Source organism: Rhineura floridana, chromosome 3 (genome assembly GCF_030035675.1).
Source record: "Rhineura floridana isolate rRhiFlo1 chromosome 3, rRhiFlo1.hap2, whole genome shotgun sequence".
NCBI lineage: Eukaryota > Metazoa > Chordata > Lepidosauria > Squamata > Rhineuridae > Rhineura > Rhineura floridana.
Window position 1 is genome coordinate 75,592,560 of NC_084482.1, and position 26,626 is coordinate 75,619,185.

Consider the following 26,626-nt stretch of genomic DNA (forward strand, 5'->3'; position numbering starts at 1 on the left):
CTGTCTTTCCATTTCATGCACATTTTTCGAGTTTCATCCTTTCCCAAAATAACTTCAAAGCCATGAAGCATTTTGTACTCGAAAACAATAAGAAAGGCATGCTGGCCATCTTATGAAAAGGTGGCTCTGTCATGATTTAAAATGGGTAGGGAAACTCAGGCCCAGGGTCTATTCAGTGTGGCAATTCAGGCCTCTCTATCTAGAATTCAGGATTCTCTTCAGGCGACACCCCTCATCGACCTGGCTTCCCAACCTCCATGAGTATGTTGCCTGGCTGGAATGTGTCTTTGGATTCTGATAATGCCTCTTGTGTGGATGAAGGATACAGAGGTGTGTCTGTGTGTAGAAACTAGTTACTGTCCAAAGGTAATACTCAATTTGTTGCTCTGCCTGCTTCTGCCTTTGGCCCCACCCATCAGTCACATGCCCTTCTCCCTGTAAGGTTGCCCAGAAGTGAATGTTACCCATGTGCTGGAAAAGGTTCCTCCCAATTTAAAAGATGGAGATTTCAGAGGTGGGCAGTGTTGAGTTATCTGACAAACTTGTCACTTGGAATAGGTAAGTACTCTCATTTTTATTCACATTAATCTGTGGTCTTTTGGCTCGACGGAGGCCCCCAAGCAGTTTACAATTAAAAAGAATATGCAGCAGTTTCTGGGTGCAGTGTCAAAATATGCAAATTGACTCTTGTAATGAATTGCAGTGAATATATCTGCCACATATGATCTGTTGTGACTCATAGAAATGGGGCCTTGTTTGCCTATTTCCTGCATCTCTTTAGCATGTGGGGTAAACACACTATTGTAACATACAAACAACCTTAAGGTGCTCTAAAAGTTGTAAATCTTTTCAAGTGGGGAAGGGGTCACAGCTAACTGGTTGCTCTAGGGATGCCTCATACTTTGCTTTCTGTTTTGACTCCTTTCACAAACGATGGGAGTAATTGTTGCAACTCCACTGCTACCCCACCACCAAGATTTACAACAAATGGGGGAGGAATCTGTAGTCTGTATTTGAATTCTTCCTCACAAGTGACGCCAGCCGCAATGGGCTTTTCATGCGTTTAAGTGCCGTCTAGGTCCCAAGTTCTTTTCAGTATCGACTCTCAAGTCTTGCATGACAAGGTGTGTGGAGTGGATACAAGGATGGTCCTGTGTTTTGTATCCAGCTCACCCACGTCCCAACTATCAAACACTGGGGATGTGTCTGGTGTTCTGGCAACAAAAGATCAGGTGTCAAGATCACACAGGTTTTCTCCTTGTTCTGGCAGCTGCAAAGCAGCCGTGCCCTTGAGTGGGGTTTACTTGAAGTGCCCTGTTCAAGGACTTGATCGGCTGAATAGCTTGTAAGCCTAGTGTGTGTACAGTCTATTCCTTTTGCATCAAGACCTTAAATCTTGCTTGACAACATTTTCCTTTGCCACTAGTAAAGGACTGCAAGTATTTCCCACATACTTTGTGGTCGGAGTGAACTTGCTACTGGAACCCATTTAGATGAAGATGCCAGGGTTTAAAGCTATAACCATTTATTTGCAAGCTTTGGGCTATGACACAGAGCCTCCCCTCCCCACTGCCCAGGAAAGGAGGTTGGCTTGGCACATCTGTACTGAATCGTAATTTCAGGATATGCAATGCTGATAACTCTTAATAGTGTTAAACAAATGCAAGCATTTAAATTATGTGCTTGTTAGAAATCGGACGCCAAGGTGGATGGATTCAGGCAGCCAGAACTTGCTCATTTGACACACAGTCCCATTCCTAAGTTTGCTTTTGAAAAATAACTTTTGAGTACAGCCCAGTTTAGCCCATAACTTTGCAAAGGTGAAAAGGTCTGGTAAACCTGTTGCACTCCACAGAATGCACTTAACATTTGATGATGACAGCAATTTGTTAAGCCTTCACTTTTAAATCCCATAGACACCTGTTTCTGGCATGTTTAGTTAGTTAAACATTGGTGTTTTCTGAGACACATCAGACTCTCCTCTCTAACCACTACCACTGCAAGAATTTAGATCAGCTCTCCACTGGCTGGCTTAATATCTTTCCTCCTCCCTCCCAGGCCATGCCTGACAAGTCTTCCAGGAAAGGAAGGGACAGAGAGACTGCATGGCCAGTCTCTGGATGGGATGGACTATGAACTGCAAGGGTAAAAGCTAGGCTGGTTTGAGGTTTAATCTTCCAGAATTAAATACTTTAGCAGTCCCTTATTGTGACAGAAGAGAACTCTGCCCACCCTGACATGCTTTCCAGAAGTGACTACACAACACTTTTTCTGTCCAATTATAATAAACAGTGTTTATTAAAGACAGGAAAAATCAGTGGATGAGATTGGGGGGGGAGTGTGGAATAGGTGGGATTCCTAGTTTAAGATAAAATAGTTGTATGCAAACCGGCCAGTTTGGGGTACTGAGTTTTCAGAGGCAATTAAGCTTTTTTTCAAATTCTTCTAAAGATTCTGGATTGGGAATAACCAGTACTTTAACGTTTCTAGGAACACTGGTAAAAATGGATAGGAGTTTGCACCCACCTCAGAGTGGCAGAGATCAGCACACTAATGCCAGTCTTGGAAAGCCATGAGGCTAACTTCAACCTTGGGTATCAGAAGAGTATGTACCATGGATGCCAGCATTGGAAAAGTTCCCACTTACTGTAGGATGTCATCTAGAAAAACACGTTCCATATTCAGATCTTTGGTAGGACATTTAGTGATGTGTTACATCCACTCATACAATTCCTTATCCAAGCTTTCTTCAACCCAGACTGAGCACTAGCCAAGCATGGCCTGGTGGTTTTCTTTCATACATCTTACGCAGTGGACTCTACAGTACATCTGTTGGTTTTAAAGATGCTGGAAGACACTTCGTTTTTGCTTTGACAGACATGCAGTGATACTCTGGAGGTTTGTGGTAGGGAGGAGGCAATGCATTCTAAGGCCTGCCACTGCCTTGCCATGTGGCCATGGATCAATGCCCTAGATTACACGATTTATCCCTCCCTGTGAGGCCTGATTCTTTTCTTGAGGACATGGGAGTCTGCCACAGTGCCTTGGGAAAGAAGAGCATGTTGTAAATGGGGAGCCTGTGGCCTCAGAGCCACATGTAGCCCTCGCCTAATTTTCATCCAGGTGGGTGGGTAGAAAGAGAAAAGAGGGTGGCAGAAAGAGAGGACTGCTCCTCCTGCTTTTGGCTTCAGTCCTGCCCACCACTGGCATGCAGCCCCAACATTACCCATGACAGAAAAAAGATGCCCCACTCCTGGTTATAAAAGGCCAACTTCCCTTGAGCCTCTTTGCTGCAACTTTGAAATTCCTTCCCTTCCCTGTTGTTTCTCTGTCCTCCGGTTAGTGATCCATTAAAGCCAGGACAACCACCTGGAGTTTCTCCTTCCCAGCCCTACCTCACGGGGGTGGCAGGCAGGTCACACTGACCCAGAGTGTAGCACAGCATTGGGCTCAACATACCTGCCAGTCCCTCTCAGGAAATCTCCTCCTCTGCCTGTGTTAATCATAAATCCACCCCATCGCCTAGGTAACCCAAGTGCGTGGCCTTCTCTTTCTTATTCTGTGGGACATCATCAGGGTGAAGGTCGCTTGTTTGGCTCTCGCCCTCCAAAGATCTAGGCATCGGGAGGGGGGGCATCTCCCTACCTCAGAGAGGGATGAAGCTGCTACTAGCGGGGGGAGTGCCTTGAAAGCTGAGGAGGGAAAGCCAGAGAAAGGGAGCCAGATGCTGCTCTTGAGTGTGCTCCTTTTCTCTCAAGCACCTTTCCTCCACTGCTGAATTCCCTTAGAAATAAACAGTTGCCACATAATCCATGCACCCTCCCCTTTCACTTGTAACTTGACCCTCCTACGGGCCCACTGTTATTTTTAACCTTACATTGACATATAACTGGCATATAACTTATCATTATTATTATTGTTCTGTAAACTACCAGTCTGTGGATAAGGAGGCACTGAACTGGACGTAATTTAGTACTCCTGGATTAGTAGTGTGAGACCTCCCACCTTCTTCCTGCCCCTCAGTTCAGGTGGCAGTTTCTCCAGCCTCCACTTTTAATATTTCTCCTAACCTGCATCTAGATCGAACCATAGTGGCGCAGCTGTGCTGGGCAAGGTAAGTGTTTTCCTGGGATTTCTTCTCCAAAACCTGGTATTTACCAGCAGAACGGTGCATGTTTGCTTGCGGTGGGTGGCACTAAGAATTCTTGAGTGCAGCCAATCTAATCCTGCAACCCCAAAACTTGAATGCATCTGTGTTTTAAAATAGTCAGAAAGTGGGAGAGAAGATTTTGTGGGAAACTGAGTTAGAAGGGGTGAAGTCTTTCTAACGGTGGGAAAAGGGGGTGAGGAAGCATAACTTAGTGGTGTGGAGCATGTGGTTTGCATGCAAAAAGATTCCAGAGGCAGCCTCTTGCATCTCCAGAATGGAGAAGCAGGTGCTGGGAAAGATCCTTGTCTCTGGCTCTTGGAGTCAGACTGATGGTCACAGTAGTTAATGCTGGACCAATGATCTGACTTGGTATAAGGCAGCTTCCTATGCGCAATGAGTAGAACCTAGCTGATTTCAGATAATTGGGAGTGGGGTAGTAGGCCTTTGCTATTGTATGGGTCTGGAGTCCCCCATGGGCAGCTTGTGATCACGGTGGCATCAGCCAAGGCCTCCTGGCCCCATTTATTTTTAAATTAAGGCTTGAGGGCTGTTCCCCCCCCTTTTTTTCTTTTTTGCTGTGGAGGGGGTACCTGTTTTTGTTTTTTTTGTGGTGTTGCCTTCTTTTGTGGTTTTGTTTTGTTTTGGGGAATGTGTAGGTTTTTTGCCTGTTTTTTTGAGCATCACAATCTCTTCTTTTGTGAAATGGGTATGTTGTGTACCTATGACAGTTTATTAGATTTCCAAATGTGCCCCCAGACCCAAATTGGGGACTCCTGCTATACCTAATCATGCCCTTCCACTTTGTGGTGGTAATCTGGAAAAGGTACCCCCCTGACCTGTGCTTGAAGTCACAAAAGCATAAAAGCAGCCAATATGCCCCAATGCACTCAAAAGCATGCATTGGAAAGATGAAGTCCTTTTCTCTCTGCACCCCCTTTGCTATGATTGCACATATGACAGGATAGTTAAAGGAGTGTATAATTCATCTGTATTAAGGGATCTTGAGTGTGCTTTGTATGCATGTTTCTGTAGCAGCTAGATCAGGAGAGGAGAGAAAAAAGTTTGAAGTTCTGTCCCAAAATCTGAACAACAAATTGACTTGACTGGAATTAGATCTGCAACATATTTCCAAGTAGCTCAGAGGTCCTGCAACAGCTTTCTCTCCAACTCTCGTGCTTTGTTGCCTTTGTTTTGCTTTCCTTCCTAGGGTGGAACGAGAGAAGATTCACTGCCTTATTTTGGCTTTTGAACACCATGCACGGGAACTGCCAGCAAACAGATCACCGATGGAGACAATGTCTCCTCTTGCTACTGCTGCTTGTCCTTTGGGGGTGTTCTGGGACAGGTAAAGTCTGGGCTGGTGATGTGCAGTTGCCCTTGGCCCTTAATGATAGCGCTGGTGTGGGGGGGCAGGCTGGAGGGAATGGGGAGGAATAGTAGCCCCATCCATGTTATACATTTCAAATGATTTTTTGTCAGGAGCACACTTGTATCTCTCAGTAGCTCAGCAGTTCAAAACAGAGTTGTTGTTGTTATAAGCAATTAAATGGGCTGTGTACTTAGTTATCCACACCAGAGATATAAAACCTTCTGCTTTTTTTAAAAGGGGGAGAGAGAGCAGGTGTGTAGTCGTCCAGGGGCTCAGGGGGTCTTAGACCCTTTATTTTTTTAAGAGCAGGGTCCTAGCAGGGTCCCTATATATCCAGCATGCTATGAGCCAATCGGCATAAAAGGGGTATGTGTTAGCCACGGAGAAGAGTCTTCTAACGTGCTTCTTTATCCTTTCCTGCTGATTGAAACCTTCTCGGTAGCTAATAACACTCTCAGCTTTCATGCTTATTGGCTCCTAGGAGTGTCTGTTGTTGTTGGAACAGGCATTTAATAAGATTCATATGATTCTTATTAAATGCCTGTTCCAACAACAAAAATCTCATTCTCAACCTCGCAGCAAAAAAAAAGGGGGGGGACGTGGCTGTGACTAACATGAAGGGACCCTGCACTTCTGAATTTGCCACTGCGCTACTGGGAGAGAGACTGTCCTGTGTAAATGACATTGCTGTAGATATCCTGAATGGTGTGTGTGTGTGTGTGTGAATAATCAGAATGAACATTAGTAAAACATATTTTTCTTTGCAACCTTGAATGTATTAACCTTGAATATATTTAAGAATAGGTCTTTCAACCCTCGCTAAATGGCATCTGCATGTGGGTTTGTGTGCATGCACGCACACAGAAACAAAATCTAAAACAATGTGGGCAAACTCATCTAGTTTTCCCATGCAATGGAATAGGTAGATGAAGTGGTCAAAACTTTAAATGCTTTCAAGAGGGTTTTATTCAGGGTTTTGTAATGCTATAAGACACTTCTGCTGTTTTCATCTTGTAACGGTGATCCTGCTTCTTTTTATTGGGTTTTCCTCCAGTAAACTACTTGGATTGCAAAGTATCCTTTATTTTGAATCTGCTTATTTTGCACAGGATACAATTTCTGAATCTGTTCCTTGATAACTGAGAACATGCTGCTAAGGGCATGTTTAATCTCTAGCTGTGTACTCAGTATTGGTCTTTGACATTGATTACTGTAGGGCAGGTAGAGAGCCAAGCTGTAGGCGGTGCCTGTGGGTTGTTTATCTCACTGGAACTCCTGAAGTACCTGCTAAATTCATGGCCAGCAGACTGTGGCTGCTTCCTTGAAAGAGAAAGGTAGGAGCTCCCAAGGCTGCCGAGGAGTCATAGTTTCCATTCTGAATGGCGAAGGGAAGGCACTCTGCACATGCTGACAGGCACTCTGATTATTCATCCGTTCCCAAATTGAACAAACACACTGAAAGCTGTTCCTGCCACTATGCTTTGGTTCCTGATACAGCTCTGTTCCTTTCTCATGGCTGCTTTTGGTACCAGTATGCATTGTTACACAGGGAATCATTAAGGCCAAATGAGAAGGGAAGAATCCTCATGTGCTGACTGGGACTGTACCATTTCAGGGCACTGGTGCAGGGGTGATTTTTGCTTAATACTCCCATGTGTCAAGCTCCTTGCAAAAGTAAAATGCTAGTATATTGAGGAGAAAGTAGTAGCTCCCTGGGGCTAATTAAGACTTGTCTGCCTTGAGGGTAGGCAGAAGGAAGGGAGCCCAGGCCAGGCAATTTGCCCCGTCAGTGCCTGAAGTCAGCCTGATAATATTTTGTAACATTTGTTTGTGTCAATATTTTGAATTGTAACCTGCCTTGGCAGAAAGGTGGTACATAAATGCAATGACTAAATGCAATTACGTGGTAAATAATGTGCTGGGCTCCTGCTGGGAGGAAGGGTGGGATATGAATCTAATCAACAAACAAACAAATACATGCAATAAATAAACTAGCTCAGCCTGCTCCCTGTTGTGTGGTTTTTCCTATTACAAGGAACTGTTTTGTTTATGTTGCGGAGAATTTAAAATGTGATCCTCCACACATCTGCAGTCTCAAAATGGTACAAACTGTTCTGCCACCTCAGGACTGCCTGCCTTCATTCTCACCTCAGTCTGCTGCATATGTAGAGGCCATTCCTGATTATTGCATGGGGCAGCTACTGCCACATGGCTGGTGTGTTTGTGTGTCATGTGTAGTTCCCATACAAAGCTAGAAACTTTGTGTCACATTAAATGGCTAACCCCCCCCCCAGAAAAACTAGGACACAATGGGAGACAATATCCCATTTCTCTCTCAAAAAAAAAGAAAAGAGAGAAAAGGGATGATTTACAATAATGTTTTAATCCATGAAATTGAAAGGATTGTAGCTCAGTGGTGGAGCGCCTGTTCTGCATGCAAAAGGTCAATCCCCAGCATCTCCAGCTAGGGCTGGGAATGTCCTCTGTCTGAATCCTAGAAAGTTGCTGTCAGTGTAGAAGACAAACATTGATTCAGTATAAGGCAGTCTCCTACGTTCATAATTAAAACAGACATTGAATAATAATAGTGAACTCAAAAGGCTGAGTACCAGCTGGATTGGAGCCAAATCACAACCACTGAAAAACAAGGGGAGCTGTCAGCTTGCCAGGAGAACCCCAAAGCATGCCAACAAAACTAAAAGGGGGCAACCCCCTAAAATACACACAGCCAATGAGGACTCAAAAGTTGGGTGTCTTTTGGAGAAGTAATACAAAATGTAAGGTGCCCCTTACAGCTCATAATATCTTGGAGGAGGGCATAGATGCACTGAAAAAGGAACACTTTTTTGCTAGGAGGTGAGGATAATACATTGCAACAATTTGTTGCATGCCCAACTTGTACAATATAGAAATGACTCAGTGAGCCATAGAGCAATTCAGGGAGACACCCCCACCCCCATGTGGGGACCATAAAATGCCCAGTGAGCCATTTCTGGTTCCAAGAGCCCTATCACACCAATTTACCCCCACCATCCTCAGTCATGGGCCATATATTCCATAATTTTTTATTTCTTGGACATAGACTAACTTATGCAAAAAAGTAAACATGTATAATTTTTGAACTCTAGTCCTTTGGCAGAGACTCTATTTTGGGAAGAGGGGATGCCGAATGTCCACATAACTGTAGAAACTGGTTTTCCAAAATCCGTTTTCTTCCGGTGGACCAAACTTTGCCCTCCTTTCTCTGCAGCTGTCTGGCACCATCTCGCTTGTCTCCCCATGTCTGCTTCCACCCCCCATCCTGTCCTTGGCTTCTGGGAATCGCTGCAAAGAGGCACTGGATGCACTAGCCGGGGACGGTCTGTCACAGGGCAAGAAGTCCATGTCATCAGCCTGCGCAGAGGATTGCCAGCAAATGCCCAGGTATAGGGCATTTATGCTTTTATGGGGGGATCCATGCCCTCCTGTTGTGGTGGTGCATAGACCCTTCCCATGAGGGGCAAGGCTGAAAGGTCTTGCTTACTGCTCTGTTGGAGATGCTGCCAATATGGCAAATCAGCTTGGCACTGCAATGCAATATATTTGAGTCCTTAAGGCAAGACTCTGTTTCTGTACTAGCCTGAAATAATGCTGGCCTCTCACCATGTAATCACAGTTGTCCGGACCTGGAAGTAATCTCTCTCAAATCACAGACACTACACACGTGAAGCAAAGAGGAACATCTTGGGAACAGCCGCCATTTACGTAGAGACTGGCCTACGTGCTTCGTGCCTGGGAGGCGTGTCTTGCTTGCTGCTGTACATCCCTGGGCCAGTGCCCAAGGGAAACCCCCTTTGGCTGTGCAGCCTAGCTTCCTTAGTTTGTCTTACTGAGCCCTTTCCTCTCTCCACTCGGTTTCCCCCTGCGATCATCCATGGAGAAAGGTGTATCACCTGTCTCCTTGACTCTCTTTCAGGTAACTCTTGTGACTTTGGACACAGATCCCCTCGACAAAGCCCCCATCTTTGTGCTGCACTCCCAGGAGCCTGTGCATTGGATGCTGCTGTCTACCCCTGGAAAAAATTGGACCTTCCAGGTGAGATGAGAAAGTGGGCAGAAGAGCCTGTAGAGCATCCTGGGGATCATTGAGTTAGGCACCTCTGAGGGGGGTTGTTGAGGTCCCTGCTCCATGCAAACACAGAGGATGAGCAACAGCAGTGATGCTGTGGGAAGGACGTGTGGAAACACCAATCCATGATCTCCACAACACTTTTCATAAAAACATGTACAAAATGCTTTCTAATCTAACCTTGTTTGTTTTCAGAGACATCTTGTGTAGTAAGTTACTATTCTTCCCATTTTACAGATGGGGGCTGAAAGAGGCTTGCCTAAGGCCACCCAGTGAGTCTATGGCTGAGGTGGAACATGAACCCAGATCTCCCAGGTTAAAGTGCATCCCTATTCATCCTTAGTACTTATTCATCCAGCCTGGGGGACCAGAAAGGGGTCAGATCATCCAGGCTAGTATCTTCTATCTTCGTCTTCTCCCTGTCTGCAGGTCTCCCCTGGCTCTACTGTCTCAGCCCCCGGGCCTGTGGCTTCTGCTGAGACCAACTTTCCAGAGACACTGAGAGGCCTGCTAAAGTGGGCACGGAGGGAACATGGAGGGGTCACCTCTCTGGCCGAGTACCATGGAGTCAACAGAATCTACACACGCCTGGGGGCTGGTATGGACAATGAGGGTAAATATTATGATTGCATGTCAGTTCTGTTGGGGGAATGGTGTCTCCTCCATGGGGAGGGGCAGTAGTCTGAAGGAAATAGTCTTATTAAAGCCATTAGATGGTCACTGTAATGCAGGAATTGGGAAACTTGTCCCCGCCACCACTAAGATGTTGCTGGACTACAACTTCCATCATCCCTGACCGTTGGTCATCCTGGGTGGGGCTGATGAGATTTGGAGTCCAACAACACATGGAAGGCCACCTGTTCCCCATTTCTGCTGTAGTGTGATAGCAAGAGGGAAGTGAAGTGATCCTTTAGAGTGAATTAGGGTTAGATCCCAGGGCATGGTCTAATGCAGCAATTTTGCAGAAGCTATGCAGGTCAGGTCAGTGTTTGGGTGGGACATCATCTGGGAGGGAAATCTGTGTGCACTACCTTGCGTTTAGTCATGGAAGAAAGATACAGTACACATGAAAAAAGTATCAACGGGAGAGCCTTTTCCAACATTTGTGTTGCTTGAAAACCAGTGTGTTTGAGGCTGAGTTGAGGAGATTAATCACAGCAGTTGTTCTGTGGCCCAGTTCCAATAAATGCACAAATTTTTCGTTACTTTCCTTCTTCAGATGGGACTGCACCGGCTACTTGCAAATTGCGTAGAAATTTCCTAACACCTGTGCACTTTGCCTCTGAGTGCCGACTCCAGCCTCTGAGAATTTGCCTGAATTCTGACCCCCCTCAAGACCTTGAAGTTCACATCATCCTCTCTAGAGGAGTTGCTCCAAGGTGTGTGTCAGTACACTGCCAAAGCCTAAGCATGCAGCTGTTGAAAATGCTCATAACAAGATCCAATGTTTTTAACAAGGATGGACTTTGACGGAAGGTTGAAACTGGTCTTAGGGTAGAAAGGAAGGGAGATAGTTGTGGAATTAAATGGGGATTTGAAAAATGTATATGATAAGCCATTTTGAGCAATGCTTATCTGAAAATGAACAAGATATAAACTAGGAAGCTGCCTTATACTTAGTCAGATGGACTGGCAGTGGCTTTCCAAGGTTTCAAACAAGTAACATTCCCAGTCCCTTCTGAAGATGCTGGGAATTGAACCTGGGATATTCAGCATACAGAGAAGATGCTCTACCACTGAACAATGACCCTTTCCCAGAGTTTGGGGCGAGGAGGCAGACAGGAACACTCAGTGCTTGTATAGCTGAGTCTCTGGGCCAGAATCGAGGACTGACACCTAATGGTCCTTGAGTAACGCGGGGAACTCTTGAGTGTGTCTTTGGATTAAGAAGCCTCAGTGGTGCTTGGGGATATGGCCTCTCTTGCCTCCGTCATGTGCTTAACCCTATGGTCTGATATTGGGGGATGGGGGCAGTATGATCTCTTCTAGGTCCAGCTTGGCCCATTTGACTGTGGAGCTTCATGCTGTCAGAAGGTCCCCACGCCAAGGGCTGCTATTAATACTGAAGAGTGAAGAAGCTGCTCAGTGGATGGTTCATGCCCACCGCCTCACTGGACGGCTGCATGTGCTGGTACGGGCTGGACCTGCCTTGGCAATAGATTTGTATGTGTGTACACACACACACACACACACACACACACACACACACCCCATCGGTGGCAGTGGCAGCTACCTGGAAGGGGATGTATGTGTGTACATGCGCTCACATCCAGATAGATATACTATGCAGGCATGCAGCCTTACTCAGCGGTTCAGGTAAGCAGTGGGGATTTTGTGTGTGTGTGATGGTGCTCACCGGTATGGAGTACAGGCACCTCTTTTCTTTGGTTGCCTGTAGCAGCCTTTTTGTGTTGGCATGCATAGCATTTTTATCAAGAGATGTGTACCGGCACCTCATTTTTTTTTACAAAAAAAAAGTACTGGAGTTAGGTAATTTTAGACCCTGGACTTAATGGTATTATAGTCCTGTCTCCCCCGCCCTTTAAGAAGGTAATGTGTATCACTTCAGTTTCTTCAAAATGGGGTAATCTAACGCTTCTGTTTATTGAGGTGGGGTGGGGCTCCTGCTCATTCTGCAGAGTGGGACCCTAGAGTTCTGTCCCGAAGTCTTGCCCTGACAGCCCCACTGGCCTGACAACCCTCTTCTAATAAGCTTCACTGGCGTTCCTGCTGGGATAAGTCACTGCCCGTTTGGCCTGGATCTTCGATGTATAAGCTATAACTCTAGGCTTGCCTCCCACCTGGCCCCATTTTGTTAAGGTGAGCCAAGGAGTTTTCCTTCCACTATCCCACTGGGTCACTCCCTATCGGTGGAAAGTGGGATTGCCTTTCTAGGGGCCTGTCTCGTTGGATTCCCCTGGACCATCCCCACTTTGTGGCATGCCTGTTGCTGGTCTCTTCCTCTCTGTCCTCTGTAGATGTAATTCAGGCTTGGTTTTCCTTCCAGGCTTCACACAAAGTCATAATCAGCAGCACGGAAATGGATCTACCTCTGACTGTGACCCAGCGTACCTCCCCTGGGCTGGCAGTCCAAGATCCTTTGCAGTATGCAGCAGAGCAGAATCTGCCTGCGTTCACATCCTACATTGAGGCTGAGCGGGTGAACAGGTTTATCCTTTTTGTTGGGAAGAATGGTAGGTGACGCATGGAGGGTTGAATGGGCATGAATGGGAAAAGTGTCCACCAAAGAACTTAGGCACATAGCAGTCATGACCACTGCAGAATCCTGGCACTGTCCTTTTTACCACTCGTCTTTTGAGCCTGCCCTGGAAATGTGTGTTCCATTTCCTCCTGCACCATTCTACCCAAGGCTATATCTGTACAATTCTGAACCAGTTTTACTTGAGGTATGCACCAAATCAAAGCATTTTCATGAAAAGTATGCTTTCGAGGGGACTGAAATGCTTCCCCTGCCCCCACCAATTACCCACTTGTGTACTTTTTGGTGTCTGTTCACAGCTCTGTTGCCGCTTCACTTCCATTTTTCCAAACCTTTTAAAGCGGCCTTTCCCAACTTTTGGTTTCCCAGATGTTGCTGGACTACAACTCCGATTAGCCCCAGCCAGCATGGTTAATGGTCAGGAATGATGGGAATTGTAGTCCAGCAACATCTGGGAAACCAAAAGTTGGGAAAGGCTGCTTTGAAAAGCTTCTTTCCCAATCACTATATGATCCCAGCCAATCAGGAATCATGTAGTTATGATATAATAGTATCAAATAGCCAACCAGATTTAAGCTACAATAGTAACATAAGAAGAGCCTGAGAGATCAGGCCAATGGTCCATCTAGTCCAGCATCCTGTTCTCACAGTGGCCAACCAGATGCCCACATGAAGCCCACAAGCAGAATCTGAGTGTAAAGAGAGCTCTTCCCTCCTGCGGTTTCCAGCAACTGGTATTTGGAAGCATACTGCCTCCGACTGTGGAGATGGAGCATGGCCATCATGGCTAGTAGCCACTGATAGCCTTTATCCTCCAAGAATTTGTCTAATCCTCTTTTAATGCTGCCCAAATTGGTGGCCATCACTGCCTCTTGTGGGAGCAAATTCCATAGCTTAACTATGCGCTGTGTGAAGGAGGACTTTTCTTTTGTCTGTCCTGAATTTTCCAGCATTCAGCTTCATTGGATGTCCATGAGTTCTAGTGTTCTGAGAGAGGGAGAAAAAACTTCTTGTTGCTCATATCTGAGGGCATGTGAACCCATATTGCTTTTGTTCTGAATGGGCTTCTGAGGAGAAAGGAACAGGGTTCCTGGAAGAGGTTCCCTGTCTTACTGTGCTCCAGCAGCTTTGTTGCCTGCCTCTCAGGAGTGCAAGGTAAGGAACACCTTCAGCTGTTGCTGAGATCAGTAGGTCAGTGCTTCCTGTCTTGCTGAACTGCGAAGGAGCAATGACGCTGGTGCTTCACATGTGCATGTCTCCTGGTTGTCTTGGCAATACAGAAAGAGTCCACTCTCATATAGTGGATGAGCCCCCCCCTTGTTGAAATGGAGTGGATGCCCCCCCATATGAATGAATAAATAAGATGGGTAAAAGCTTTCATGACAAGTACACTGCCCAATTTTGTGTCAGCCCCATGATTTATTGTGAATGCTGAGCCCATGGAGGAGAGGGGGAAGGTGCCCCATATTTTGACAGAATTCATACATCTATCACTTGGTTATAGATGGAACAGATATGGGGTTGCCAATGTTCTTGGGCCCATGGACATGTCTGCAAACCAGAAAAAATGTCACAAGCATCACACACCCTGCAGCCATTCACACATCGCAACCTATTCTGTTAGTTACAGTAGAACACTTGTTTTGAGCCTAATTTCAGTGGTGAGAGCGGAGGGTATGCTGCAGGTACTAGAGAAGAACTTGGTGGGGACGTGTGTGCCCACAGGCACTATGATGGTGATGCCTGGAATACATCATATTCTGATTACAATGGTATATGATGCATCTGACTGCACATGACTGCATCACACCCACACACCTCTATTTTCTTTGTAGAGGCCCCATCTGCTTTTCTAGAAGATCCTAAACTATTTGGGCCCATATTTCTGCCTCCCCCCAGACTTGCAGTCTCTCAACAGGACTTTTCAGAGGCCATCACAGGAGGCTGGGAGATGACCAGGCAAGACTTTTGGGGAGAGGATGGTTCAGCTGTCCTTTCACTGCCCACAGCCAAAACAGAGGAAGTGGAGTCTGTCCTGTGTCTTGGGGATCAGAAACCTATTTTTGCAAACCAGGATATTCAGAGAGTGAGTAACCAAGCTGGGCATCTCCAGATGGGCTGAAGGGATCAGTTTTCCTACATGCGCAATTTCATGTGGATGGGGCGTGTGGGCATTCTCCCACTGTCGATGGCCACAAACTCCTGAAAATATGAAGCTGCTTTTTACAGTTTCAGACCATTAATCTCTCCCACCTACTCCCCCGCTCTGTTCCTGCTGGCAGTGGTTCTCCAGTATGCTGTCCTTCGAGCCTTTGAACTGCAGATGCCAAGAATGTAAGGCGTTCCTGTTCTCCCAGTGGCCAGCCAGATGCCTCTGGGAAGCCTGAAAGCAGGACCTGAGTATTCCTTCTCCCACCCCTTGTGATTCCTAGCAAGTGGCATTGAGAAAGATGCTGCCTCAGACATTGAAGGCAGAACATAGCCATCATGGCAGTAGCCACTGATAGCCATATCTGTCATAAAATAATTTTAAAAGGAACCTTCTCCAATCTGGAAACTGGCATTTAAGGTTCTCAGGTGCATTTGTGAGCTTTACATTGATTAAGGCTGTGTACAAGAAATTTGAGTTGGACATAAGCGAATCTAATGGTGGCTTTCTTGGTTCTCAGCACAGGATGATTTTTTTCTGCTTAGCAGCTGGCCTCTGATTCAGACGGTGCATCAATAGCACAGCAAAGGCCCATTTCTCTTCCGCAGGTCCCCTGTGTTTCACCTTCTCCAACCCAGATATCTCTGCCAGAAACCACAGTGGCCTTCCAGGATCTTCCCTTTCACCTTGGCAATGCCCTGCTTAACCTAGAGGTCTACAACTCAGCAGCTTTTGCCAAGCAACCAGGGCCCTGTACAGTCTCAGCCAACAGCCTGGTCTTTGTGGAGGTAAAGCTGATGCCGAATCTGCAAAAGCTGGCGTTTGGGCTCAGATAGGGCAGTTGATCTGCTTGTGGCTTTATGGAGGTGACAAATTAATACTGTAGCTCTCAAAGGGACAGAACGACAAGGGATGTTTTCTGTCATGTTTTGCCAGCTTAGCATGGCAACATGCGTCCCAGGGCTGGCTAAGCTTTTGTATGCTAAAGAGCAAGAAATAGATTGAAGCCCAGTTCAAGGGATATCTTAACACCACCCTTGTCTCACATAGAGAACCCCAGGGTGCTGAAAACACAGACCAATGTGCTGGGTCTGGTAGAAATCTATACAGTAGGCATAACCATGTACTGCTAATTGTTTTGTAGACAACTGAACTCTGGGAGATGCATCTTTTTGAAATCCCTGCTATGTTATGACATGCCAAGCTGAACATACACACCCTTCTTTCATCTATACAATGATTAGTGAGAAGGCTAGTTACATACCTGCATTCTTATGCTAGAGTTTCTGACTTCCCAGTTTACTCTTAAAGAATGCTTAAGAACCAAATAGCTTAGTACACTCAAGTCCGCCTATCAAGAGAAAACAGGCAGTTTTCAACAAGAAAGCAAGTTTGATTAAGGGAAACGGATAACAGCACTTTAACAAGAAAAGACTGTGTGTATACTGTGATTCTGTGGGAGCAAGCGCAGTCAAGCTACAGAATGTTGTATGAGAAGCAAAAGTCAGCTCCCTGAGAAACGCAGCATTTTTCCTTTATTTTTAATTTTTTTAAAGTTTTTTCCCCTCATGGCAGGAGAGATACACCTGATATAATTTGGGCAATTTATTTTTCAGGAGTTGGGAACAAGATTTCACTGCCCTGCACAGTTTCTTACTACACCCTATGACTAGCAGAACCAGTATAAATTATTCAAACACTTCTCAGAACCAGTTTAAATTATCCAGACATTCCCATAATTTGCACAGCTTGTGCAAAGTATACTGACCTGTCATTGTGTGGATTTTAAGCCTCCAGGTATCTGGCAACAGGAGACGCCCTTTAGGAATCCTGGCAACACCCCATTATATTAATGAGCTTTCCTGAGACTTTGGGAGGGAGGGGTTTCAGAGGTCAGATGACCTAAGAGCCAATCCCAGTGCACTTCAGGTCACTTTGGAAAGAGACCAGATTGACTGTGTACTTTTGGATAATAGCTGTGGTGGACAAAGGAAGAAGGAGATGGGCTGAATCCATAGTCTCCATGCTGGGTGTTCCTCTGTCAGGAATCTTCCCATGAATGGGCCTTTAGCTTAAAGGTGAGGGAAGATTGTGATTGCCCATCTGTTGCATATGCACAACAGTACACTGAGATAGGACACTTGGGAGGAGTTTGAGAGGAATGGCTGCCGTGTGACTCATCAAGACACCTGTCAAGCAAAATCTGCTATGATGTGATTCAACCTGTATGCCACAGCACCTCCATGTAGATGCTGTAGCACCCTGTCTGTCTATCTCTTCCAGCTTTTTAGGAACAGGCACTTGTGCTTGCAGACTAGACAGTGTTTCCTTCCTCCTCCAGGCTTCCTTGGCTACCTATGACTTGTCTCTTGGCTTCACCATCCAGCAGTGCTTCATCTCCAACTCCTCAGATTCTTCAGTGGCCTCTCTGTATCTGCTGGTCCAGCATGGCTGTGCTGTTGCTGACGCCCATGTCAGTCTCTTGGAATCTGAGCAGGCTGCCCAGGGCCAGGTGTTGCCTCCAGGATACCAGGAACGCCAACGGCTGAGCTTCGTGTTGCGACCCCACTCCAACGCCTCCATTTATTTTTTGCATTGCCGTCTGATGCTTTGCAGCAGGGAGCCTCATGACCCTATGAAAACCAAGGGTCCAATCCCCAAGGTCTCTGCCTTCTTGAGCTAGAGAATGCTGGTCTATAGCAGCTATCTGGGGGCAGGATAGTGTTACTAAAGACTTACTGCTTCAAAATAGGCTCTCCTGATTGGGGATGCTTCTCTAGGAAGTTTATTTATTTTATTTATTTAATTTATATACCGCCCTAAGCTCGAAGGCTCTCTGGAGTTGATATACTAGGGCAGGGTGCCCACTTAGCCCAGAGGTAGGCAACATGGTGCCGTCCAGATGATGTTGGACTCCAGCTCCCAGCAGCCCCAGCCAGCATCTGGGTCAATGAACAATGATGGGGATGGGACTACTGAAGGTGTAGTCCATCAACATCTAGAGGGCACCAGTTAGCTACCCCTTGGCCCATTATTGTCTACTCTGCATGGCAGTCTCTCTCCAGTGTCGCAGGAAGAGGTTCTGGGACCTTCAGTATGCAAAACGTGTGCTCTGCCACTGAGCTGCGGCCCTTTTCAAAAAATCCTTGATATATCCCTGCTCCTGAGATAGAAGGGTGATGCCTAAGAGAAGATAGGGTCAAGATGAGAATAAAGGGGGAGGGAACTCTCTGGAATGGGTCTGTGTACAAGAACTTTCAACTTAGCCTGAAATCCACATGAAGAAATGAGAGAGCTGGACTTACTGAGAAGAGGGGAATGTATTGTGTTTCCTACTGCTGAGATCAATCACTCTTCTGAGACAGGTTTTTGTTTCAGTGTCAGTCTGAGAATGAGGCCTGCAGGGGAGAAGAGGAGGTGGTGGTCAGAGGCCGTTTCCAGCGCACCATTACAAAGCCCATCATAGTAACTGTGGGGACTCCGTTCAGAGCTGCCACGCCTGGCCTGGCCCCTGGTAGGCATTTTTACATGGGTTCTGGACAGTAGCAAAAAACAGAACTGTTGATGTAGAAGCCTTGCAATTCAGTACCTTGGCTCTATGCTGGATAGCGGTGGAGAGGATGCCCTGTGGAGTTCCTTGCTGGTAAATGAGGAAATGGAAGAAGAGACTGATGGGGGAGCCATCCTTGCTGCAGACATGGAAGTCTCTTGATGCACATGTCTCAAGAGCAGAGGTGATGAACCTGTGGTCCTCTAGCCAGCATGGCCAATGGTCAAGGATGATGGGAATTGTAGGCCAGCATCATCCAGAGGGCCACAAGTTCTCCACACCCACCCTAGAGATTCATTCATGCACTGGATCCCACCACACTGCAGGCTTAGACTCTGCCAATGACCTTTACAACTCCATGTTGAGAGACAGAATTGTGCACTCTTCCCCCCCCCCCGAGACAACTTTCTGCAGATACTCCCTCAGGTTATCCTATTTCCCATTCCTTCCTTGACTTTTATATCCTTTTTTTGCAGTCAATTTCCTGGACAGTCAACAAGGAAAAGCACCGAAGGATGCAACCCACACACGGAAGATGCAGCCAGTTCCAAGTTAGTAAACATCGCCCTGCTGCCTCACTGGCCTCATTTCCATGGAATTTGGGAACTGGGATTGGTTCTAGACCAGGACCTTCACTCCTGACTCTAGAAAGAGCATACAGCCAAGGGTTCCTGCTGCAGTATGTCTGCAGGCAAGTCTCTGTGTGTGAAACTAGTGAACCAGCAGCAGCACATATGGCCTTCTCCAGGAGCCAGGGTGTTTTCCCTCCCTGTTCATGGAAGTGAGCTGGGCTAGGAACTCTGATCCTGGGACTTGTCCATTCTGTGTCACCCTGTTTAGGGACTTGGCCCATCTCCTGCAGCTGGTCTTACCCAACGTAGAGTCAGAATGAATTCTCCCCCCCTCTCTCTTTTCCTGCACCTTCCCCATTCCCTGCTTCTCTGTAGCTGCAGCTGCGCCAGGCCTGGAGCTCCCAGCAGTAGTTGGCATAGCTTTTTCAGCCTTCATCGTTGGCATTTCCCTTGCTGGTGGGCTCTGGTTCATTCATTCCCAAACAGGTAGGTATGAGGAGGGTGCCCTCAGGGTCATAGGTACCATCTATATTACTGTAATGACTGATTTGGCAAAGCCTGGGGAAGCACATCCCAACTGGTTAGCCACATTTCTGTAAAGGTGCTGGGGTACACATCCAAGCTGGAGTGCTCCATAAAATAATGCCAGTCTTCACCAAACTGTGCCTTCTAGATGTTTTGAACTTTAGCTCCCATCATCCCTGATCATTAGCCATGCCACGTAGATCTGATGGGAGTTGTACTTTAAAACATCTGGCGGGCACTAGACTGGGGTTGGCTGGCTTATGCCAACTCTCTGTCCCATGCCCTTAGTCAGAGCCACATTGCAATCTTCAACTTGGTATATCTCTGGACAGCATTTCTAATTTCCAGTGGACACAGCTTCTCCAAGAACAGTAGGCATCTCGTGGTTTTCCTCTGTCTTAATCTATAAGACTTTCTCCTGACTGTTGCAATGAATTTCATGTAAAGATAAGAAGAGCCTGCTGGATCAAGCAAAGGGCCAACCAGATGCCTATGGGAAGCCTGAAAGCAGGACGTGAACACAACAGCACTCTCCCAGCACTGAGGAGCTTACAGTAATTCAGCAAAGCTTTTGACAGAGTGCCCCATAATATTCTGACGAGCAAGCTAGCTCAATGTGGCCTATCAGGTGGATCCACAGTTGGCTACAGAACTGTATACCAAGTCACTTATATCAATGGTTCTCATACTGAGGGGAGGTAACAAACAGGGTACAGTGCTCTTCAACATTTATATTAATGGCTTAGATAAGCAGGTGCAGGGAATGCTTATAAAATTTGCAGATGATACAAAATTGGGAGGGATAGCTACTACCCTGGAGGACAGAAACAAAATTCAAAGTGAGCTTGATAGGCTGGAGCATTGGGCTGAAAACAACAGTATGAGATTTAACAGAGATAAATGCAAAGTCCTTTACCTAGGAAAAAGAAACCAAATGCACAGCTATAAGATGGGAGACACTTGGCTCAGCAATACTTCATGCAAGAAGGATTTTGGAGTTGTTGATGATAAGCTGAATATGAGCCAACAGTGCAAAAAAGGCAAATGCTATTTTAAGCTGCATTAACAGAAATATAGATTTCCAATCACATGAAGTATTAGTTCCCCTCTATTTGGCACTGGTTAGGCCTCATCTTGAGTATTGCACCCAGTTCTGGACACCACAATTTAAGAAGAATGTAGACAAACTGGAACAGGTTCAGAGGAGGGCAACAAGGATAATCAGGGAACTAAAAACAAAGCCCTGTGAGGGGACTGAAAGAACTGGGCATGTTTAGCCTTGCGAAGAGGGGTCATATGATAGCACTCTTCAAGTACTTGAAAGATCGTCACACAGAGGAGGGCCAGGATTTCTCCTTGATTATGCCAGAGTGCAGGACACGGAATAATGGGCTCAAGTTACAGGAAGTCAGATTCAGGCTGAACATCAGAAAAAACTTCCTAACTGTTCAAGTGGTATGACAGTGGAACCAATTACTTAGGAAGGTGGTGTGCTCTCCAAACCTGGAGGTGTTCAAGAGGCAGCTGGACAGCCACCTGTCAGGTATGCTTTAAGTTGGATTTCTGCATTGAGCAGAGGGTTGGATGCGATGGCCTTATAGAACCCTTCCACCTCTACTGTTTGATGACATTTTTGAGCAGACACTGTTCATACACTTTCATGCCTTTCTGTGAAACAATGAGGTCTAGATACCTTAATTACTACATTTTAATGTGAGCCTTGAACTCTTAGGTGAGGCAGCTTTCAAAAAGAGAAGCCAATCTGCAACTGACAGAGGTAAGGTGGCCCACTGGCTTTTGAGAAATCAGTCTTTGTGGGAAAGGTTCTGATGCTGTACTCATTTCTGTCTCTGCATGTGAATTAATTTGTGCTGCAAAAATATATCGAGTAGCTAATGTAGCACCTGCAGATGCACATGAACCCCCAGAGGCCTTCCTGGCACCCACAGGTTGCATCCTTCCTGCTGAAATTAGGCTTTGTGTGGGGGGGAGAGAAACCTTCTCTTGTAGCCAACAGAAGCCACCTTTGAAGCCTAATTACAACAGAGAAGGGGCTATTTCAGGAGGAGGTCACAGCTGGGGATGGAAGGAGGATGGCTTTCCTACCCAGCTCCAACAAGTACACACTGCTGCAATTAACTTTGAGAAAAGCCTTCTGTTTGCCCCCTTAGCAAGCTTTTCCCCAAGCCTAGTTATTTGGGGGGGGGGGTTGATCATCCTGGAGATTGCAGATGAGGAGGAAATGTTAACTCTTGCTTTCCCAGCTGTTGTTGTTATGTGCCTCCAAGTTGATGACGACTTATGGCGACCCTATGAATCAGCGACCTCCAAGAGCATCTGTCATGAACCACCCTGTTCAGATCTTGTAAGTGCAGGTCTGTGGCTTCCTTTATGGAATCAATCCATCTCTTGTTTGGCCTTCCTCTTTTTCTTTTTCTTTTTAATAATTTTTATTCAAATTTTTCAAAAGACAAACAAAACAAAGTAAAAAAACATAACAATACAACAACAAAAAAATAAAAAAAAATAGTTGACTTCCGATTTGTCGCAGATCAGCTATAAGTATATAATATACATCAAACCTGTCCCTTAATATATACATACAGGATCACTTTTCTCCATAGGCTATCTTAGTTAATCGTCAAATCCCAATATCATCATTTTATTTTGATCTTTCAACAAAAAGTCTAAGAGAGGCTTCCATTCCTTAAGAAATGTGTCTATCGATAATTTATCCATCTCTACTAAGTCCATTAATTTCAATAGCCATTCTTCCATTGTTGGTGTTGATTCCATTTTCCACTTTTGTGCATATAATAATCTTGCTGCCGTAATCATATATAATATTATTCTTCCATATTTCTTTCCTATTTGTTTATCCATAAAACCCAATAAAAAAAATTCTGGTTCTGACTGAATATTTATCTTTAGAATTTTTTGCATCATCCTACCTATCTGTGCCCAAAATGATTTTGCCTTTTTACACAGCCACCACATATGATAAAATGATCCTTCTTGTTGTTTACATTTCCAACAAACATTAGAAACATTACTATACATTTTTGACAACTTTTCTGGAGTCATGTACCAACGGTACATCATTTTATAGAAATTTTCTTTAAGATTATAGCATAATGTAAATCTCAAGCCTTTTTTCCACATATTTTCCCATTGATCCATTTGTATGTTATAACCAAAATTTTTTGCCCACTTTACCATACACTCTTTTACTTGTTCTTCCTCCATATCCATTTTCATTAAGAGTTTATACATTTTCGCAATTATATTTTCATCATTTGTACACAAACCTATTTCAAAATCAGATTTACTTATTTCAAACCCATACATTTTCTTGTCCATTTTATATTTCTAACAATTGTAAATAGGCAAACCATTGAGAACTATATCCTTCCTTTATCAGTTGTTCTCTCTCTTTCATTATGTATTCTCCATGTACATTTTCTAATAGTTCTTGATAAGTTAACCATTTCTCTTTTCCAGCCATTTCTCTTCTGTAAAACGCTTCTTAACTTGAGACACATTTCTACTCCCTTCTGTTTTTCCCAGCATTATTATATTTTCTAATGAATCATGTCTTCTCATTATGTGTCCAAAGTATGATAACCTCAGTTTCATCATTTTAGCTTCTAGTGATAGTTCTGGTTTAATTTGTTCTAACACCCAATTATTTGTCTTTGTCGCAGTCCATGGTATGCGCAAAGCTCTCCTCCAGCACCACATTTCAAATGCGTTGACTTTTCTCTTATCCGCTTTTTTCACTGCCCAACTTTCACATCCATACATAGAGATCGGGAATGCCATGGTCTGAATTATCCTGACTCTGGTGTTCAGTAATACATCTTTGCATTTGAGGACCTTTTCTAGTTGTCTCACAGCTGCCCTCCCCAGTCCTAGCCTTTTTCTGATTTCTTGACTATTGTCCCCATTTTGGTTAATGACTGTGCCAAGGTATTGATAATCCTTGACAAGTTCAATGTCCTCATTGTCAACTGTAAAGTTACATAAATCTTCTGTTGTCATTACTATAGTCTTTTTGACATTCAGCTGTAGTCTTGCTTTTGTGCTTTCCTCTTTAACTTTCACCAGCATTCGTTTCAAATCATTACTGGTTTCTGCTAGTAGTATGGTATCATCTGCATATCTTAAATTATTGATATTTCTCCCTCCAATATTCACACCTCCTTCATAAGAACATAAGAACATAAGAAGAGCCTGCTGGATCAGGCCAGTGGCCCATCTAGTCCAGCATCCTGTTCTCACAGTGGCCAACCAGGTGCCTGGGAGAAGCCCGCAAGCAGGACCCGAGTGCAAGAACACTCTCCCCTCCTGAGGCTTCCGGCAACTGGTTTTCAGAAGCATGCTGCCTCTGACTAGGGTGGCACAGCACAGCCATCACGGCTAGTAGCCATTGATAGCCCTGTCCTCCATGAATTTGTCTAATCTTCTTTTAAAGCCGTCCAAGCTGGTGGCCATTACTGCATCTTGTGGGAGCAAATTCCATAGTTTAACTATGCGCTGAGTAAAGAAGTACTTCCTTTTGTCTGTCCTGAATCTTCCAACATTCAGCTTCTTTGAATGTCCACGAGTTCTAGTATTATGAGAGAGGGAGAAGAACTTTTCTCTATCCACTTTCTCAATGCCATGCATAATTTTATACACTTCTATCATGTCTCCTCTGACCCGCCTTTTCTCTAAACTAAAAAGCCCCAAATGCTGCAACCTTTCCTCGTAAGGGAGTCGCTCCATCCCCTTGATCATTCTGGTTGCCCTCTTCTGAACCTTTTCCAACTCTATAATATCCTTTTTGAGATGAGGTGACCAGAACTGTACACAGTATTCCAAATGCGGCCGCACCATAGATTTATACAACGGCATTATATCGGCTGTTTTATTTTCAATACCTTTCCTAATTATCGCTAGCATGGAATTTGCCTTTTTCACAGCTGCCGCACACTGGGTTGACATTTTCATCGTGCTGTCCACTACAACCCCGAGGTCTCTCTCCTGGTCGGTCACCGCCAGTTCAGACCCCATGAGCGTATATGTGAAATTAAGATTTTTTGCTCCAATATGCATAATTTTACACTTGTTTATATTGAATTGCATTTGCCATTTTTCTGCCCATTCACTCAGTTTGGAGAGGTCTTTTTGGAGCTCTTCGCAATCCCTTTTTGTTTTAACAACCCTGAACAATTTAGTGTCGTCAGCAAACTTGGCCACTTCACTGCTCACTCCTAATTCTAGGTCATTAATGAACAAGTTGAAAAGTACAGGTCCCAATACCGATCCTTGAAGGACTCCACTTTCTACAGCCCTCCATTGGGAGAACTGTCCGTTTATTCCTACTCTCTGCTTTCTGCTTTTTAACCAATTTCTTATCCACAAGAGGACCTCTCCTCTTATTCCATGACTGCTAAGCTTCCTCAGAAGCCTTTGGTGAGGTACCTTGCCAAACGCTTTTTGAAAGTCTAAGTACACTATGTCCACTGGATCACCTCTATCTATATGCTTGTTGACACTCTCAAAGAATTCTAATAGGTTACTGAGACAGGACTTTCCCTTGCAGAAGCCATGCTGGCTCTGCTTCAGCAAGGCTTGTTCTTCTATGTGCTTAGTTAATCTAGCTTTAATCATACTTTCTACCAGTTTTCCAGGGACAGAAGTTAAGCTAACTGGCCTGTAATTTCCAGGATCCCCTCTGGATCCCTTTTTGAAGATTGGCGTTACATTTGCCACTTTCCAGTCCTCAGGCATGGAGGAGGTCCTGACGGACAAGTTACATATTTTAGTTAGCAGATCAGCAATTTCACATTTGAGTTCTTTGAGAACTCTCGGGTGGATGCCATCCGGGCCCGGTGATTTGTCAGTTTTTATATTGTCCATTAAGCTTAGAACTTCCTCTCTCGTTACCACTATTTGTCTCAGTTCCTCAGAATCCCTTCCTGCAAATGTTAGTTCAGGTTCAGGGATCTGCCCTATATCTTCCACTGTGAAGACAGATGCAAAGAATTCATTTAGCTTCTCTGCAATCTCCTTATCGTTCTTTAGTACACCTTTGACTCCCTTATCATCCAAGGGTCCAGTTGTCTCCCTAGATGGTCTCCTGCTTTGAATGTATTTATAGAATTTTTTGTTGTTGGTTTTTATGTTCTTAGCAATGTGCTCCTCAAATTCTTTTTTAGCATCCCTTATTGTCTTCTTGCATTTCTTTTGCCAGAGTTTGTGTTCTTTTTTATTTTCTTCATTTGTACAAGACTTCCATTTTTTGAAGGAAGACTTTTTGCCTCTAAGAGCTTCCTTGACTATGCTCATTAACCATGCTGGGGAACCAATCGGTTTCTCCATATTCTGTCCTTACAGTAGCCTCTTGTCCAGAGTATAGGTTGCGCATCAGGACAATCAGATGCTGTGGCACCCCCATTTTTTTTAAAGCATTCCATAGTTTTTCATGATCTACACAGTCAAAGGCTTTGCTGTAAAGCACAGAGTGCTTTTCTTCTGAAATTCCTTGGTCCGTTCCATTATTCAATGTATGTTTGCAATATGATCTGATGCCTCTTCCCTTTCTAAATCCAACTTGGACGTCTGGCATTTCTCGCTCCATATATAGTAAGAGCCTTTGTTGTAGAATCTTGAGCATTACTTTATTTGCATGGGATATTAAGGCAATAGTTTGATAATTACTGCATTCCCTGGGATCCCCTTTTCTTTGGAATTGGGGTGTATATGGAACGCTTCCAGTCTGTGGGCCATTGTTTAGTTTTCCATATTTCTTGACAGATTTTTGTCAAAATTTGGACAGATTCAGTTTTAGTAGCTTGTAGCAACTCTATTGGTGTGCCATCTATTCCTGGTAATTTGTTTCTTCCAAGTATTTTAAGAGCAGCTTTCACCTCGCATTCTGAAATTTCTGGTTCTTCATCATACGGTTCCTCTGTGAATGAATCTGTCATCCTGGCATC

General features: G+C 44.9%; 1 protein-coding gene across 8 annotated transcripts in view; it reads left to right on the forward strand.

Moving 5' to 3' along the window:
• The first annotated feature begins 455 nt into the window (after positions 1 to 455).
• The window catches only part of LOC133380090 (transforming growth factor beta receptor type 3-like), a 30,191-nt gene continuing 4,020 nt past the window's right edge, over positions 456 to 26,626 (forward strand). For 2 of the 8 annotated variants that reach the window (XR_009761362.1, XM_061616650.1), the window contains exons 1-16: positions 3,799 to 4,114; positions 5,358 to 5,495; positions 8,770 to 8,942; positions 9,475 to 9,594; positions 10,057 to 10,240; positions 10,847 to 11,006; positions 11,602 to 11,758; positions 12,635 to 12,821; positions 14,683 to 14,933; positions 15,605 to 15,784; positions 17,338 to 17,658; positions 18,375 to 18,510; positions 19,023 to 19,097; positions 19,494 to 19,604; positions 21,376 to 21,420; positions 21,908 to 22,008. Coding sequence is in view for 7 of the 8 variants with exons in the window: in XM_061616650.1 (XP_061472634.1) it covers positions 5,405 to 5,495; positions 8,770 to 8,942; positions 9,475 to 9,594; positions 10,057 to 10,240; positions 10,847 to 11,006; positions 11,602 to 11,758; positions 12,635 to 12,821; positions 14,683 to 14,933; positions 15,605 to 15,784; positions 17,338 to 17,658; positions 18,375 to 18,510; positions 19,023 to 19,097; positions 19,494 to 19,604; positions 21,376 to 21,420; positions 21,908 to 22,008 (2,292 nt within the window). In the remaining variant the exon portion in view is untranslated. Of the gene's footprint in view, positions 559 to 3,798; positions 4,115 to 5,357; positions 5,496 to 6,792; positions 6,854 to 8,769; positions 8,943 to 9,474; positions 9,595 to 10,056; positions 10,241 to 10,846; positions 11,007 to 11,601; positions 11,759 to 12,634; positions 12,822 to 14,682; positions 14,934 to 15,604; positions 15,785 to 17,337; positions 17,659 to 18,374; positions 18,511 to 19,022; positions 19,098 to 19,493; positions 19,605 to 21,375; positions 21,421 to 21,907; positions 22,019 to 26,626 lie in introns of those variants that run through there. The other 6 variants (XM_061616649.1, XM_061616648.1, XM_061616652.1 and 3 more) reach the window with 6 other exon arrangements.